We start from the raw sequence: 16,096 nt of genomic DNA, 5'->3' as shown, positions 1-16,096 counted from the left end.
AGGGTGTGCGTGTGTCAGTAACTGCTGCCCCGCGGTCGGAGGCTGGGGCTGCATAGCCAGGTTCCTGATGTCCTGGCGCTGGAGCCTGCCACCCAAACCCCCTCCCCACAATGTGGGTCAAGAACTCACCTTGTTCCTGCAGCATTGTGCCCCACCTCTCTCCAGAGGCGGTGCAGGGCGGTGCAATGAGGAGCAACAAGGAGGGAGTGTGAGGGGCCAATGTTTTCCTCCTCCCCCCCACTGCCCAGGAGGCTGTTGTGGCCGCATGAAAAGCACCTGGTGGCCGCATTTGGTCTAAACAGTCAGGCTTTGTGTTGGGAATTCCGCAACAGCAGCAGGAAGGGAAAGAATGGAATCCATACCCAAACCTGCAGCCAGGCAACAGAGGTACAGTGCGTAATTTCTATGGCCACTCTTCCAGCCTGTGGCCCTGAACAGTGACTACAGCCCCTTCTAACTCCTATGAAAGGGTGCAGTGAGACTGGATCAGCATAAGCATCGATCTAGTGGTCCTTTACCTGCCCTGCCCCAATAGGCTCTTTTGTGTCAGGCTATTTGAAACTGAGGCCTGGTCTACACTACAGAGTTAGGTCGACATAAAGCAGTCGTCAGACGTAAGGTAGACGTTGCTCCCACCAATGTAAATCGCCCGCTACACTGACCTCATAACTCCACCTTTGCAAGCAATGTAGCCCTTAGGTGGAGGTAGTCAGGGTGACAGTGTGTCTGTGTAGACAATGTGTTACTTTGCCTGTTTTTGGCTGTCAACCCCATGCAGGGCTCAAAGCTGGAGACATCCCCATGCTCCCTGGGGCTGACAGTCTGAGCTATCAGCCCCACATGAGGCTCACAGCTGGAGCCTCCCCGCCCCAGGACAGGGGTGGGGACTCCAGCTGTCAGTGCCCCACACCGTTAAGTTGGTGGAAGTATTTCTGGTGAAGACACACACCACTGACAGAGGGGGCATAGTGTGGACAGGAAGCACCACAGTAAGTACTGCGATCGCTGTACATCAATTTAACTTAGGTTGACTTAATTTTGTAGTGTGCACTCACATCTCCGGCTGCTTCATCTATGCACCCTCTGCCCCTGCTCCTCACAGACACAACCCTAAGGGGAGGACCTTGTATGAACCCTCCATGACTGTGTGAATTTTACCATCAGTGAACAGGAATACCTTCCCCACCCTACTGCATAGACCTCATACCTTTGTTATCATGCACCGCTGTTCTCAGGTGACAACTCTCACTTAGAGTTGATGCTTTCCTATTGTGTCCAGCACTTTTCTCAAAGGAACTGAAGCGCCTGTCTGTACTTGCTGTATAGATTCTATCTAAAGATATAAACAGAACTATAACTGAAGAGCTTTACTAAAAGAAATGTGGCTTGACTGACAGTAACAACAAAGTTACTGCTCTGATTTACTGTGAAAGCAAGTGGAGAATAAAATGGGATCTAAATAAAGAATAACGTAAAGGAACTTTTTATCTGAGGTACAGCTTAAGCAAGAAAGCTCTTCCAACTGCTACAGGGAAAAACAAATAGTAATACGGGAAATGGCCTTTAATAGTATGGTCTTGTCTGCACAAGAAACTTGCGCTAGTTAAGCTAAAATCAGTTTTTAATTTGATGTAGCTTAACTGGTGCAAACCCCTGTGTAGACACTTCTTATACTGATTTAAACCTGATTTAGAAGATTCCTTAACAGATTAAGCTACATCAATGCAAGACAGGTTTAAATTAATTTGAGTATTCACACAGAAGTTTGCACTGCTTTAACTAAATCAATTTAAAAATAAACCTTTAATTAAACTTTTAATGTAAACAAGGCCTAAGTGAGGCATCTAGAAAAAAATAAACATTCACTTTAGAAAGCAAGCCTAAACATCAGGCTTCAAAAGACACAACTCACTAATGGGGGCTTATGTCAGCCACATTATTTACCCCGAATTGTCAACCCTACATGTTCAAAAAATCATGAGTCAAGACCCCAAAATCATGAGACTGGCTTAAAAATCATTACTTTTTTTAAAAAGAGGTAATAAATTTGGGGGTTTTGTTATTTGTCTTCTGGTTTCTGAGTCTTTAAGGTGCACTTGCTTCATTTTTTTCAAGCTTTTCTCTGTAACCATGAGGGCTAGAAACTTACTTTTTTAAAAACTGAAAGCCGAGCTCTCATACAATCTGTGGAAACTTGTGGTAAAATTACGAGAGTTGGCAACGCTGAAATGGAATCAGCATCTGATCACTTCATTTTTGAAAGTCCTGACTTGTGTGTGTTTAAATTTTCAGCCTTAACCACATTTATATAGATTGTGCTTTATATTTTCAGACACATACTTTGCTTTAAAAAAATAGAACCATGGCGTGGTTGGCGTGGAATTGAAGAACTTATCTTCTCTTTGCGTGCACTTTCTTTTTCTTGGTGTGGAGTGAAAGCACATGTAATCATCTCTCTCTGCATGATCTCTCTTTCTCTCTGTTTGTCTATTCTTGCTTTCAACTTTTTTGTTCTCTGTTCTTCTTGCCATTCTTTAGGAGAAAGTTTCATCAAAAAATCTTCATAATATAAACTCTCCATGAGAAGGAATTCGGCATTTGCAATTTCACTACAAAAATACATTAGAGTATACAGTTAGTATATAAGCAGATATACAAAAAAAAATGTAAAGTGTAAATTATATCAACTTAAAATGACATTATCTTAGTCACATATTATACTGGCATTTTTCAAAATGTCGGTTACTGAGAAACCCTCTCACATCTGGGTCAGGAGGTGACTTCAAAGTTCCTCCTCAGCATATGGGCTCATACTTATTATAGATACTATGGTGCAGAATTAAAAAGGTGTGTTGAACTGTTGACAGCCTTTCAATGAAACACTAAACACAAGTTATTTCTGCTGATCTCTCAGGAAAGTGAATGAGAAATTTCTTACCTGATCATTTTCTTTCTGCTAGCCATCTCTCTCCCCATTTATCCCTAATGGGGGAATGTCCCCCCACTCCAAGGAATTTGGAGTGGTCCAGTGTTGTTGCTGGATACTGCAGGACTAAGCACCACCCTTCAGGTCAGGCCACCAAGCCATTAGAAGAGTTCTTCCAGAGCAAAAGAAACACTCCAGCAACTGATTTATTAGTATTTAGAGAACTTCCTGATATACTGATTAACCCCAATAAAATTAAAAAAGGGGTAAAAAACAAAGGTGATGTCATGGTAGGGATCTACTACAGACCACCTAACCAGGAAGAAGAGGTGGATGAGGCTTTTTTTTTAAACAACTAACAAAATCATCCAACGCACAGGACTTGGTGGTGATGGGGGACTTCAACTACCCAGACATCTGTTGGGAAAATAACAGAGCAGGGCACAGATTATCCAATAAGTTTTTGGAATGTATTGGAGACAATTTTTTATTTCAGAAGGTGGAGAGAGCTATTAGGGGAGAGGCTGTTCTAGATTTGATATTGACAAATAGGGAGGAACTGGTTGAGAATTTGAAAGTCGAAGGCAGCTTGGGTGAAAGTGATCATAAAATGATAGAGTTCATGATTCTAAGGAATGGTCAGAGGGAGAACAGCAAAATAAAGACAATGGATTTCAAGAAGGCAGACTTTAGCACACTCAGGGAGTTGGTAGGTAAGATCCCATGGGAAGCAAGTCTAAGGGGAAAAACAACAGAAGACAGTTGGCAGCTTTTTAAAGAGACATTATTAAGGGCACAAGAGAAAACTATCCCACTGTATAGAAAAGATAGGAAGTATGGCAAGAGGTCGCCCTGGCGTACCCAGATCTTCAGTGATCTAAAAATCAAAAAAGAGTCCTACAAAAAGTGGAAACTAGGTCAAATTACAAAGGATGAATATAAACAAATTACACAAGTATGTAGGGACAAAATTAGAAAGGCCCAGGCACAAAACGAGATCAAACTAGCTAGAGACATAAAGGGTAACAAGAAAACATTCTACAAATACATTAGAAGCAAGAGGAAGACCAAGGACAGGATAGGCCTGTTACTCAATGAGGGCGGGGAAATAATATCAGAAAATGTGGAAATGGCAGAGGTGCTTAATGACTTATTTGTTTCGGTTTTCATCAAGAAAGTTGGTGGTGATTGGACATCTAACGTAGTGAATGGCAATGAAAATGAGGTAGGATCAGAAGAGGCTAAAATAGGGAATGAACAAGTTAAAAATTACTTGGACAAATTAGATGTCTTCAAATCACCAGGGCCTGATAAAATGCATCCTAGAATACTCAAGGAACTGACTGAGGAGATATCTGAGCCATTAAGCGATTATATTTGAAAAGTCATAGAAGACAGGAGAGATTCCAGAAGACTGGAAAAGGGCAAATATAGTGCCAATCTATAAAAAGGGAAATAAGGACAACTCGGGGAATTACAGACCAATCAGTTTAACTTCTGTACCTGGAAAGATAATGGAGTAAATAATTAAGCAATCAATTTGCAAACATCTAGAAGATAATAAGATGATAAGTAACAGTCAGCATGGATTCGTCAAAAACAAATCGTGTCAAACCAACCTGATAGCTTTCTTTGACAGGATAACAAACTTTGTGGATGGGGGAAAGCAGTAGATGTGGTATATCTTGACTTTAGTAAATCTTTTGATACTGTCTTGCCTGACCTTATCATAAACAAACCAGGGAAATGCAACCTAGATGGAGCTACTATAAGGTGGGTGCAAAACTGGTTGGAAAACCGTTCCTAGAGAGTAGTTATCAGTGATTCAGTCATGCTGGAAGGGCATAACAAGTGGGGTACCACAGGGATCAGCTCTGGGTCTGGTTCTATTCAATATCTTCATCAATGATTTAGATAATGGCATGCAGAGTACACTTCTAAAGTCTGCGGACGATACCAAGCTGGGAGGGGTTGCAAGTGCTTTGGAGGATAGGATTGTGACGGGTTGGATCACAGAAACCCCCTTGGGGCTGCCAACTGATGTGCCAAGACTACTTCTGCCCCTGCTTTCCCTGCCAGCTTGGGACTTGGGAAATGACTGCCTAGGAAGGAGTACTGCGGAAAGCGATCTGGGGGTCATAGTGGACCACAAGCTAAATATGAGTCAACAGTGTAACACTGTTGCAAAAAAAGCAAACATCCTTCTTGGATGTATTAGCAGGAGTGTTGTAAGCAAGACATGAGAAGTAATTCTTCTGCTCTACTCTGCGCTGATTAGGCCTCAACTGGAGTAGTGTGTCCAGTTCTAAGCGCCACATTTCAGGAATGATGTCGACAAATTGGAGAGAGTCCAGAGAAGAGCAACAAAAATGATTAAAGGTCTAGAAAACATGACCTATGAGGGAAGATTGAAAAAACAGGAGCGAAGGCACTACAAGACTGAGCGTGCTGTACCATAAACAAAAGATGGCAGCCTTCCGGCTATTACCAGGCAAGGGAGACGCTATATATGATGTCACTGCTAGGATGAGTCCCATATCAGTATGAGCTTGGCAGGATTGCTCTTCATGACACTGCCATCTCTGACCTCACATTTTTCCTGATTTTATCGGCAGTTAGATTATTTATTTATTTTAAAAAGTTATGAAGGCACGGTCAGAATTTTACCAGTAGCAGCTGACCAAGAAAACCCTGCCTTAAGAGGCTGATAGCAGACTTACTTGTAGAAATACTAATTTTACAAGTGCAATTATCATTTTTTCTCAGCCCTGGCCTCCTGCCTGTCAAATGAACAATTAGTGAAGGGTAAGGGTAGGATAGGGTAAGGGTATTTGTGTAGTCAGATGTGTATATTTTGTCATATTTGAATGAAAATGTCTATATTTAGAGAGAATCTTCTTTTCCCATATATCCTTTATTTATCAACCAATTTTGATAAAACTTGAAATGGAATCAGTTTTTTCTTTTTTAGAGGCCCCTCACATTGCGAGGCCCTAAGCTGTAGCTTAGTTAGTTTATGCCTTAATCTGGTGCTGTCTGAAGGTCTTGGCATTTTGCATAGAATGAGATGAACAGGGTACAAGTGGCATGTGTACTCTATATATGCTTGAGATATATCTTTAGAGCACTACAAGGAGGGAGGGATAGCTCAGTGGTTTGAGCATTGGCCTACTAAACCCACTTAGGGATCTGGGGCAAAATCAGTACTTGGTCCTGCTAGTGAAGGCAGGGGGCTGGACTTGATGACCTTTTGGGGTCCCTTCCAGTTCTATGAGATAGGTATATCTCCACATATTATATGGCACAACTTCCCAAAGGAGTGCTAAATGTTAGAGCAAAACGATAGAAGAACTATGACCAAGGAATTGTGGAAAGAGAAATTTATCTTGACCAGAAAGATTTCTGGAGCTATAAGAACAGTAGTGGGCAACCTGTCGGCCGCACCAGACCGTCAGGGTAATCTGATGGTGGGCTGCAAGATTGTTTGTTTATGCTGACCGTACGCAGGCATGGCCGCCTGCAGCTCCCAGTGGCCATGGTTGACCGTTCCCGGCCAATGGGAGCTGCGGGAAGCGATGGCCAGCACATCCCTGCAGCCCATGCCACTTCCCCCAACTCTCATTTGCCAGAAACGGCAAACCACAGCCACTGGGAGCTGCGGGCGGCCATGCCTGCGTATGGTCAGCGTAAACAAACAGTCTTGCGGCCCGCCAGTGGATTACCCTGATGGACCGCAGGTCACCCACCACTGTATAAGAATATCCTTTTCCTCAACAACAGCAGTGTGGTTTTCATACAGAGGAACCAATTCAAAAATCTGCTTTTCTGTGGTAATGGTGACTAGAAAGGCCAGCCCTTGGCTTGTCAAACCTGTCATTCTGATTAATCTTGGCATCTGATAATACCTAAATGGAGAAGCCAATGTGCCTCCCTACAGAATGCCACCATGGCCAGTACTCATGTTTCTATGGTGCTTAGTTGTACGACTCCAACCAACCATCCTGGAGAAACTCTAGTATAGCTGAGATTACCAGAACTTTGTGATTGTCATTATATTTGTATTACAGTAGCATCTACAGTTCAGGGACCCACTGTACTGGGTACAATACAAACATTTTTCCTCTTTCCCCTCACATCAGAAACGTAAATTTGTCCACATCAATGAATGAGATTTCCTGGTTGTATTTTTAAATTTTTGTTATGCATGCATGGTGTTACCGCTGGCTGTTTACAGGGAGGAAGTAATATGCTATTCATCCTGGCGTGGGGACCACACAACCAAAGAGAGGTCTGGCTAAAAATACCTCACTGTGGAAGTAGCTTGACTGAGATCCCTGGGAGTCTGCACCCAAGTGAGTAGTGTAAAGACAAACTAGGACCACTTGGGCCTTTACTCGGTAAACAGGAGCCATTTTTAACATGAGAATGGATTTCTCACTTTCCCCTTTATCATCCCATGAAGGTTCAGCTTCCTGGGGAGTGGAATCCTCAGATGCCTCTCTTCTTGTAAAGTTCTCTCAAAAAGCTTTACAATGTGAAATGAAGAACTATATAAAACTAAATTATACTGAAGTATTTTGACACGTGGTTTTGTCTTCCAGCTTTTATCAGTCAGCTATACAAAATGACTAATATTTTGACTGATTTAAAATGAAGCACTGAGGGACAAATTCATCCCTACTGTAACTCCACAAAAGTGAATGGTATTATGTTAATGATGGGTTATTTAACAGTAACTAAATCCCCATACATTATTCTGTGTACAGATCTCAACTCTGGTGAGCTACCTGGATGCCAGCCATTATTAAAAAGAACTATGAACCCATTCTCAGTTTTTGCTTCAGACAATTTTCACACTAAAACCTAAAGTTTACATAGTAAGCGGAAAACATTCACAAACTAGATCCAGGGCAGACTGTCCTTTTTACCAGCTTAACAGCTTTGCTAGCAACACTATGTCCCCACCCTCAAACTTGTGCATGTCCCAAGCTGAGAGAATCTCTAATATTATCCTTATACATATGCGCGCACGCACACACACACACTCTTTACTAAATACACAGTTCACACAAATAAAATACTAAAAAAAACCACAACACACACACTCACACACACACAGAAATCCAATCTAGCAAAACAGCACCTGACATTGGCGTGGCACGGAACACCATCACTCCTCACAAACCTGACCAGGTCAAATCCTGACACTGCCTACTTCCTCTTTGCAAGCCTACGGTGCAGTTGCCCTGCTCCCCACTTGTCTCCACTACTATCTTTGGTTATCGGTTTAAAGGAGTTTGATCTGTCAAAATGAAGATACAGTATCATATTCTGTACTGCTGTAAAACAGTTAGGTCTGTGAAACTGTCTGCTGCACTTAACTCACTTCATGGGGATCAATGGGTGTGGGGGACAGGCCCAAACTGTGCACCTACAGAACAGCTCAATGTGGCAGTGGGTGAACCTCAAAGATTAATTCCCCCCAGAGTATTCTTCAGAAGAGGAGAATCTGTGCCACTGTTACCATAAAAAGAGGAGTACATTTGCAACATAAAAGTCTCACCTTTTAATAGCGAAGAGTTCATTAATAGCAGACTTTACATCTGCTGCCATATCCATTTTAGATTTTGTTTCTTGGGCTGCACTAAAAAGTAACATGGAAATATTACAGAGATGTAGGTGTACGGTTTTTGGTAGATCAAAAATTAAAACAAACATTAACTGTAATAGCGATTCTAACATTTTAAGTGCATCTGCAGAACTTCGGTCGTTTTCTTTCAGAAATTCCTCAAATGCAATTGTATCGTCTTCTAGCTTTGCTTCGGCAGAGCTGGCCTCTTTCTCAGCTTGCATTGCTAATTTCTCCAGCTTCTTTATGGTTTGTTTTTTTACTTTTACTGTGTACTAGCAAAACAGAGTGGGGAAATGTTATGTACAAAATAATGTCCAAATGTATTCATTTGTATTTCATCATTTCAGGGAGCAAAGTAAACTCAGCAAGATGTGCTCAGAGAGATAGGAATAGCTGCCCTAATTCAGACAAGGATCTACAGCATGAATTAAAGTCCAAAATATATTATTTCAATGCTAAGTTTACAGATTTAAACACAGTGTCAAGAAATACAAAATCAAGAATCCGATAGTTACATTTTTCACTCACACTACATATACCAAGCCTGATTCTCCGTTGTCCTAAGGCCCCTTTATGCTGTTTTGGCAACAGAACGAGACCTTAGAGGTAACAGAGCTTTCCCCGGGGACTATCCTCAGTGTAAGGGAGTTCCTCGGGCAGTACAGAGCTGGCAAAGTGACTCTGTACTGGTCCCCAGCCCAGGGGGCAGAGCTGCAGTCCTGCTGGAGTTCAGGGCCGCCCAGAGGATTCAGGGGGCCTAGGGCAAAGCAATTTCGGGGGCCCCTTCCATAAAAAAAAGTTGCAATACTATAGAATACTATATTCTCGTGGGGGCCTCTGCGAGGCCCAGGGCCTGGGGCAAATTGCCCCACTTGCCTCCCCCCCTCTCTGGGCAGCCCTGCTGGAGTTAAAGAGTTAAAAGTTAATAGTATGGAAAACCCTGCACTGTCGTCTGTGATGTATATTCTTCAGATATACTGAGAATTTCTGTCTCCAGCGATATCAAAACTTCCAAGTAAGGTCTGACTTGTCACTGAATTGGTAATTGTAGAAAAAAAGCAACCCATCCAAACACTTTTATTATGATGAATGTGAGCCTTACTCAACTTTTTTACCAAATTCAGGGCCAAGTCCTTTAAATACTTAAATATGTGAGTTAGTTTTACTCACACAAGTAGTTCCAGTGACTTAGATGACATTGAGTAATCTCAGCCCTGGTCTACACTACAAGTTTAGGTCAAATTTAGCAGCGTTGGGTCGATTTAACCCTGCACCCGTCCACACGACCAAGCCTGTTTTGTCGACTTAAAGGGCTCTTAAAATCTATTTCTGTACTCCTCCCCGGCGAGGGGTTTAACGCTAAAATCGACCTTGCTGGGTTGAATTTGGGGTAGTGTGGATGCAATTCGACGGTACTGGCCTCCGGGAGCTATCCTAGAATGCTCCATTGTGACCGCTCTGGACAGCACTCTCAACTCAGATGCACTGGCCAGGTAGACAGGAAATGCCCCGGGAACTTTTGAATTTCATTTCCTGTTTGGCCAGCGTGGCAAGCTGATCAGCACAGGTGACCATGCAGAGCTCATCAGCACAGGTGACCATGGAGTCCCAGAATCGCAAAAGAGCTCCAGCATGGACCGAACGGGAGGTACTGGATCTGATCGCTGTATGGGGAGAAGAATCCGTGCAGGCAGAACTCCGATCCAAAAGACAAAAAGCCAATATATTTGCCAAAATCTCCAAGGGCATGTAGGACAGAGGCTACAACAGGGACACACAGCAGTGCCGCGTGAAAGCTAAGGAGCTGAGGCAAGCCTACCAAAAAACAAAGGATGCAAACGGTCGCACCGAGTCAGAGCCCCATACATGCCGGTTCTATGATGAGCTGCATGCAATTCTAGGGGTGGCCCCTACCGCTACCCCACCATTGTCCGTGGACACCTGCAAGAGGGGAGTCTCACGCAACAGGGATAAGGAGTTTGAAGATGAGGAGGTGGAGAAGATTGAGGATAGTGCACAGCAGGCAAGTGGAGAATCCCTTCTCCCCGGCAGCCAGGAGCTGTTCATCACCATGGAGCCAATACTCTCCAAACCCTCCCAAGGCGGGCTCCCGGACCATGAAGCCGGAGAAGGAACCTCTGGTGAGTGTAACTTTGTAAATATAATACAGGGCTTAAAAGCAAGCATGTTTAATGATTAATTTACCACGCCGAGCCAGTAGCAAGTAGTCTGGAATCATTGCAGAACAAAACCTTGCAGCGAATGGGCCCAGGCTTTGGCTGTTTGCCTTTGGCTGAAAATAAATCATCCCCACTGTTAGCCATGTGGTGGGGGGAGGCCCGTTCATGGCTGACCGGGATCTTCCCTGATACTAGCCACACGGGTGTGTGTGTGTGTGTGTGTGTAGCGATCATCCCAGAGAATTGGGGGGGGGTTGGATTGTGCTGCATATTCACCCTAAAACCACAGCCCCTCCTTTTAAATGGCCAACCCAATGGGCTTTTCTTGGCATGGAAAAGGAGAGCGCTGCTGTTTGAAACTGTTCCCACATGTTATGAAGGTTGAAGAAGCCGAAACCCTTTGCCTTACCATGGCTGCCTGCAAGCCGAATTCTGTTGCCCAGCTGAGCGTGTGTGATGTCTCACACCAAACTGGCAGGCACTCAATATAAGAGGCAAAATGCGACCTTGTAGCAAAAGCACATGTGCTATGTAATGTGAATCGCTTGATTCAGTGTGAAATAGTCTTCCCTTTGTTCTCTAAAATGTATCTTTTTAAATACTACTCTCCCTTTTTTTCCTCCCGCAGCTGCAAATGTTTCTACGCTCCCCCTATCTTCTCCGTCCCAGAGGCTAGTGCAGATAAGAAGGCAAAAAAATCGCACTCGCGACGAGATGTTCTCAGAGCTCACGCAGTCCTTCCGCACTGAAAGAGCTCAGCAGAATGCGTGGAGGCAAACAATGGCAGAGTCCAGGAAAGCGTTAAATGAACGCAATGAGAGGAGGGAGGAGCACGCTGAGAGGAGGCAGGATGCAATGCTGAGGCTAATGGGGGAGCAAACTGACATGCTCAGGCGACTGGTGGAGCTGCAGGAAAGGCAGCAGGAGCACAGACTGCCGCTTCAGCCCCTGTATAACTGCCTGCCCTCCTCCCCAAGTTCCATAGCCTCCTCACCCAGACGCCCAAGAATGCGGGGGGGAGGGAGAGGAGGCTATAGGCACACAGCCACTCCACCCCAGAGGATTGCCCAAGCAACAGAAGGCTGGAATTCAATAAGTTTTGAAGTGCAGTGTGGCCTTGTCCTTCCCTCCTCCCCTCATTCACCATCCAACCTGGTGCTTCCCTCCTCATCCACCCCTCCTGGGCTACCTTGCGAGTTTTCCCCCTATTTGTGTGATGAATTAATAAAGAATGCATGATTTGGAAACAATAATGCCTTTATTGCCTCTGAAACTGGTGATCAAAGGGGAGAGGTCGGCTGGCTTACAGGGAAGTATAGTCAACCAAGGGGGAGGGTTTTCATCAAGGAGAAACAAACAGAACTGTCACACCGTAGCCTGGCCAGTCATGAAACTGGTTTTCAAAGCTTCTCTGATGCGCAGGGTGCCCAACTGTGCTCTTCTAATCACCCAGGTGTCTGGCTGCGCGTAATCGGCCGCCAAGCGATTTGCCTCAACCTCCCACCCCGCCATAAACATCTCCCCCTTACTCTCACAGATATTGTGGAGCACACAGCAAGCAGCAATAACAATGGGAATATTGGTTTCGCTGAGGTCTAACCTAGTCAGTAAACTGCGCCAGTGAGCTTTTAAACGTCCAAATGCACATTCTACCACCATTCTGCACTTGCTCCGCCTATAGTTGAACTGCTCCTTACTACTGTCCAGGGTGCCTGTGTATGGCTTCATGAGCCATGGCATTAAGGGGTAGGCTGGGTCCCCAAGGATAGCTATAGGCATTTAAACATCCCCAATGGTAATTTTCTGGTCTGGGAAGTAAGTTCCTTCCTGCAGCTGTTCAAACAGACCAGAGTTCCTGAAGATGCGAGCGTCATGCACCTTTCCCGGCCATCCCACGTTGATGTTGGTGAAACGTCCCTTGTGATCCACCAGTGCTTGCAGCACCACTGAAAAGTACCCCGTCCGGTTCACGTACTGGCTGCCAAGGTGGTCTGGTCCCAAGATAGGGATATGCGTTCCGTCTATCACCCCACCACAGTTAGGAAATCCTATTGCAGCAAAGCCATCCACTATGACCTGCACATTTCCCAGAGTCACTACCCTTGATAGCAGCAGCTCAGTGATTGCGTTGGCTACTTGGATCACAGCAGCCCCCACAGTAGATTTACCCACTCCTAATTGATTCCTGACTGACCGGTAGCTGTCTGGCATTGCAAGCTTCCAGAGGGCTATCGCCACTCGCTTCTCAACTGTGTGGGCTGCTCTCATCTTGGTATTCTTGCGCTTCAGGGCAGGGAAAAGCAAGTCACAAAGTTCCATGAAAGTGCCCTTACGCATGCAACATTTTCGCAGCCACTAGGAATCATCCCAGACCTGCAACACTATGCAGTCCCACCAGTCTGTGCTTGTTTCCCGGGGCCAGAATCGGCGTTCCACGGCATGAACCTGCCCCATTACTACCATGATGTCCAAATTGCCAGGGCCCATGCTTTGAGAGAAGTCTGTGTTCATGTCCTCATCACTATCGTGATCGCGCTGTTGTCGCCTCCTCGCCTGCTTTTGCAGGTTCTGCACATACTGCAGGATAATGCGTGAGGTGTTTACAATGCTCACAGCAGCAGCGGTGAGCTGAGTGGGCTCCATGCTTGCCGTGGTATGGCGTCTGCAGGAGAGCAGAGTTGCAGCGGAAGCGGTGGAGGACGACGGTTAGCACCATGCACATTTCCCGAGGTAGAACACACGTACCCGGGAGCCCATGACAGACAACATGGAGAAATTCACTATCGAGGCAATAGCAGCAGAGCAGAGTTGCAGCGGAAGTGGTGTATGATATGGTTTGCAGACCTACTGCACTGTCTGCTGTCAGCAGCTCCCAGGACACAACAGCGGCGATGTCGGTGAGCTGAGCTGAGTGGGCTGCACGCTTGCCATGGTATGGCATCTGCGTGGAAAAAAAGCGCGAAATGATTGTCTGCCGTTGCTTTCACGGAAGGAGGGGAGACTGACGACATGTACCCAAAACCACCCATGACAATGTTTTTGCCCCATCAGGCATTGGGAGCTTAACCCAGAATTCCAATGGGCGGCAGAGACTGCGGGAACTGTGGGATAGCTACCCACAGTGCACCGCTCCGTAAGTCAATGCTAGCCATGGTAGTGTGGACGCACTCCGCCGACTTAATGCGCTTAGTGTGGACATACACAATCGACTGTATAAAATTGATTTCTAAAAATCGACTTTATAAAATCAACCTAATTTCGTAGTGTAGACATACCCTTACTGTGTTTGCAGGGTTAGACATGCAGACTAGTGTGGAACCTCAAGTCAAGGTGCCTCTTACCATCACAAAAATTCAGACTTTAGAGATAAACAGAAATATTCTAATCTAGTTACTTGCACTATTTTTATTTCACTTAGTGAGCTTTTATAACTACATTTTTCAGAAAACACCAGCCTTAAGAACAACAACATTTTAGGGTACCTGCAGCAGAAACAACTCCTTCTGTTCCTTGATATAATCTGTTAAAGATTGTTTGTCACTTTGGCAACCTTTTAAGAAAATTTAAATGTTGTTAAAATTAATCTGATGATGTTACTATTATTCGTTCAAATTCCATGATACAAGATCCCATAAATTACATTTGCATTCAAAGATTTACAGTACATGTTTATATCTTATTTAGTTTGATAAGCAAAAAATGACATCAAAAGAAGTCTTACTGGGATTAGTTTCAAAGAATTGACTAGACTTCCCAACGCTCTAATTTTGAAAACAGCACATTACATAAAGGAACAGCTTTTTGCAGCAGACTAATTCTTAGTACAGTGGTCCCCAAACTGTGGGGCATGCCCCCCCAAGGGGCACAGAGGAACATTGGAGGGGGGGATGTGGCGGGGCCCAGGTCAGCTCCCAAAGGGGATGGGGAGGGAGTGCCACCCAGCCCTGCTCTGCCCTCAGCCCAGCTCCACTCTGCCCCCTGCTCCGCCCCCAGCCCAGCTCTGCCCTCATTCCCTCTCTGCCCCCAGGCCAGCTCCGCCTCTAGCCCCAGCTCCTCCCTCATCCCCAGTTCAGCCCCCAGATCTGCCTTCAGTCCAAGCTCCTCTGCTGAGGAAGCCAGGACTGTGCAGAAATGGAACGGGGGTGGGGACACAAACAGATTCCATTACTGGTAAGGGGGGGGAAGTTTGGGCACCACTGTATTAGTAACAGACTGTCGTGGTGGTGAGATGGGGATGCAAACATTTGCACTCTCTTCAAAAAAACAGTCAGATCCTGCAACCAAATCCCTTTATCTATATGGAGCTCCACTGAAATCAATGGTGTTCTATGCAGGTGCAGGGGTCCAGTTACAGGGATCCAGTTACAGAATCTGGTCCTAAATGACAGATTTAGTTGTATGATAGATGAAAATCAATGTCAAGGTAAGCAACTCTGACATGTGTATAACAAAATATAAGCTAAAAGAGCGTACTCACATTTTGCAAAAGTAAGAGCCCAGTTGGGACCAGAAGTAATATACCCTTTATCTATTGTAGCCCGGGTCTCTCTTTCAATGACTGAGTCCATCTTTTTCACAGAGTCTCGAGACTTTGCTCGTGATGAAAATGTGCTCTTTTCATGGACCTTCAAATTCTGTTGAGCTATTCTATCCTGCATTTACAGATTTTCAGATAAGTGTGTTTATTAATGACACTATGAGCTCTTCGGGTAGGGACTTACCTTTCTGTAAAATACCATACATCTACAGCACTGTATAAATAATAACTCAGGGCCCTACTCTGCCACCCATATTCCATTTATTACCAAGTCCTGTAAAGATTTATGCATATGTTTAACTTTACTACTATGAGTTGCTCCATTGATTTCAATGGAACCACTCATGGTGGTAAAGTCTAGCACATGTGTAAGTCTGCAGGCCTGTGGCCTTAGTCTGGGTTGTAGTCCCATTGGTCTTAATGGGACTACAATACAGGTAGAGTAAGATACTCAGTGTGAGTAAGGGTGGTAGAATCTGGCCCTTAGCTTGTACACAGTAATGGCCCTGAATATATAAGCACTCTTTCCATTTGCTGAAACAGTTCAGAAGAACGGAGTGTCTATGACTATTCATACACATATAGTTGTATTAGATATATAAATTAAGATGCTATGTGAATTCATCTTTAAAGTACATTGCATAAAAGTCACTAAAAGAATAAGCTTTCATAAATTTCTTTAAGTTATTTAATTTATTTATTATTAGAACCATAGAAATTAGAGATGAAGAACTGGTCATTTCACCAGTGCAAGATTACGCACTACAGTACATATATTATGTAGTATGTACTCCTAACAAGTTGTGTGTGTGTGTGTGTGT

General features: G+C 44.5%; 1 protein-coding gene across 1 annotated transcript; it reads right to left on the bottom strand.

Annotated features, from left to right (window-relative positions):
• Positions 1–1,207: 1,207 nt before the first annotated feature.
• LOC112119898 (coiled-coil domain-containing protein 38) lies at positions 1,208–15,510 on the bottom strand (the record flags this gene model as incomplete). The annotated part of the gene is made up of 6 exons (XM_026646189.2): positions 15,216–15,510; positions 14,221–14,288; positions 8,667–8,830; positions 8,490–8,570; positions 2,341–2,609; positions 1,208–1,333 (listed from the first exon to the last, which is right to left on the bottom strand). Coding segments are annotated over exons 1-6 (889 nt in total), but the record flags the coding sequence as incomplete, so codon positions are not given.
• Positions 15,511–16,096: the final 586 nt, after the last annotated feature.

This window comes from Terrapene carolina, unplaced genomic scaffold (assembly GCF_002925995.2).
Source record: "Terrapene carolina triunguis isolate 2854851 unplaced genomic scaffold, T_m_triunguis-2.0 Scaffold34368, whole genome shotgun sequence".
NCBI lineage: Eukaryota > Metazoa > Chordata > Testudines > Emydidae > Terrapene > Terrapene triunguis.
Note: the sequence above shows the minus strand (reverse complement) of the source record. Positions and strands in the feature narration are given on the sequence as shown.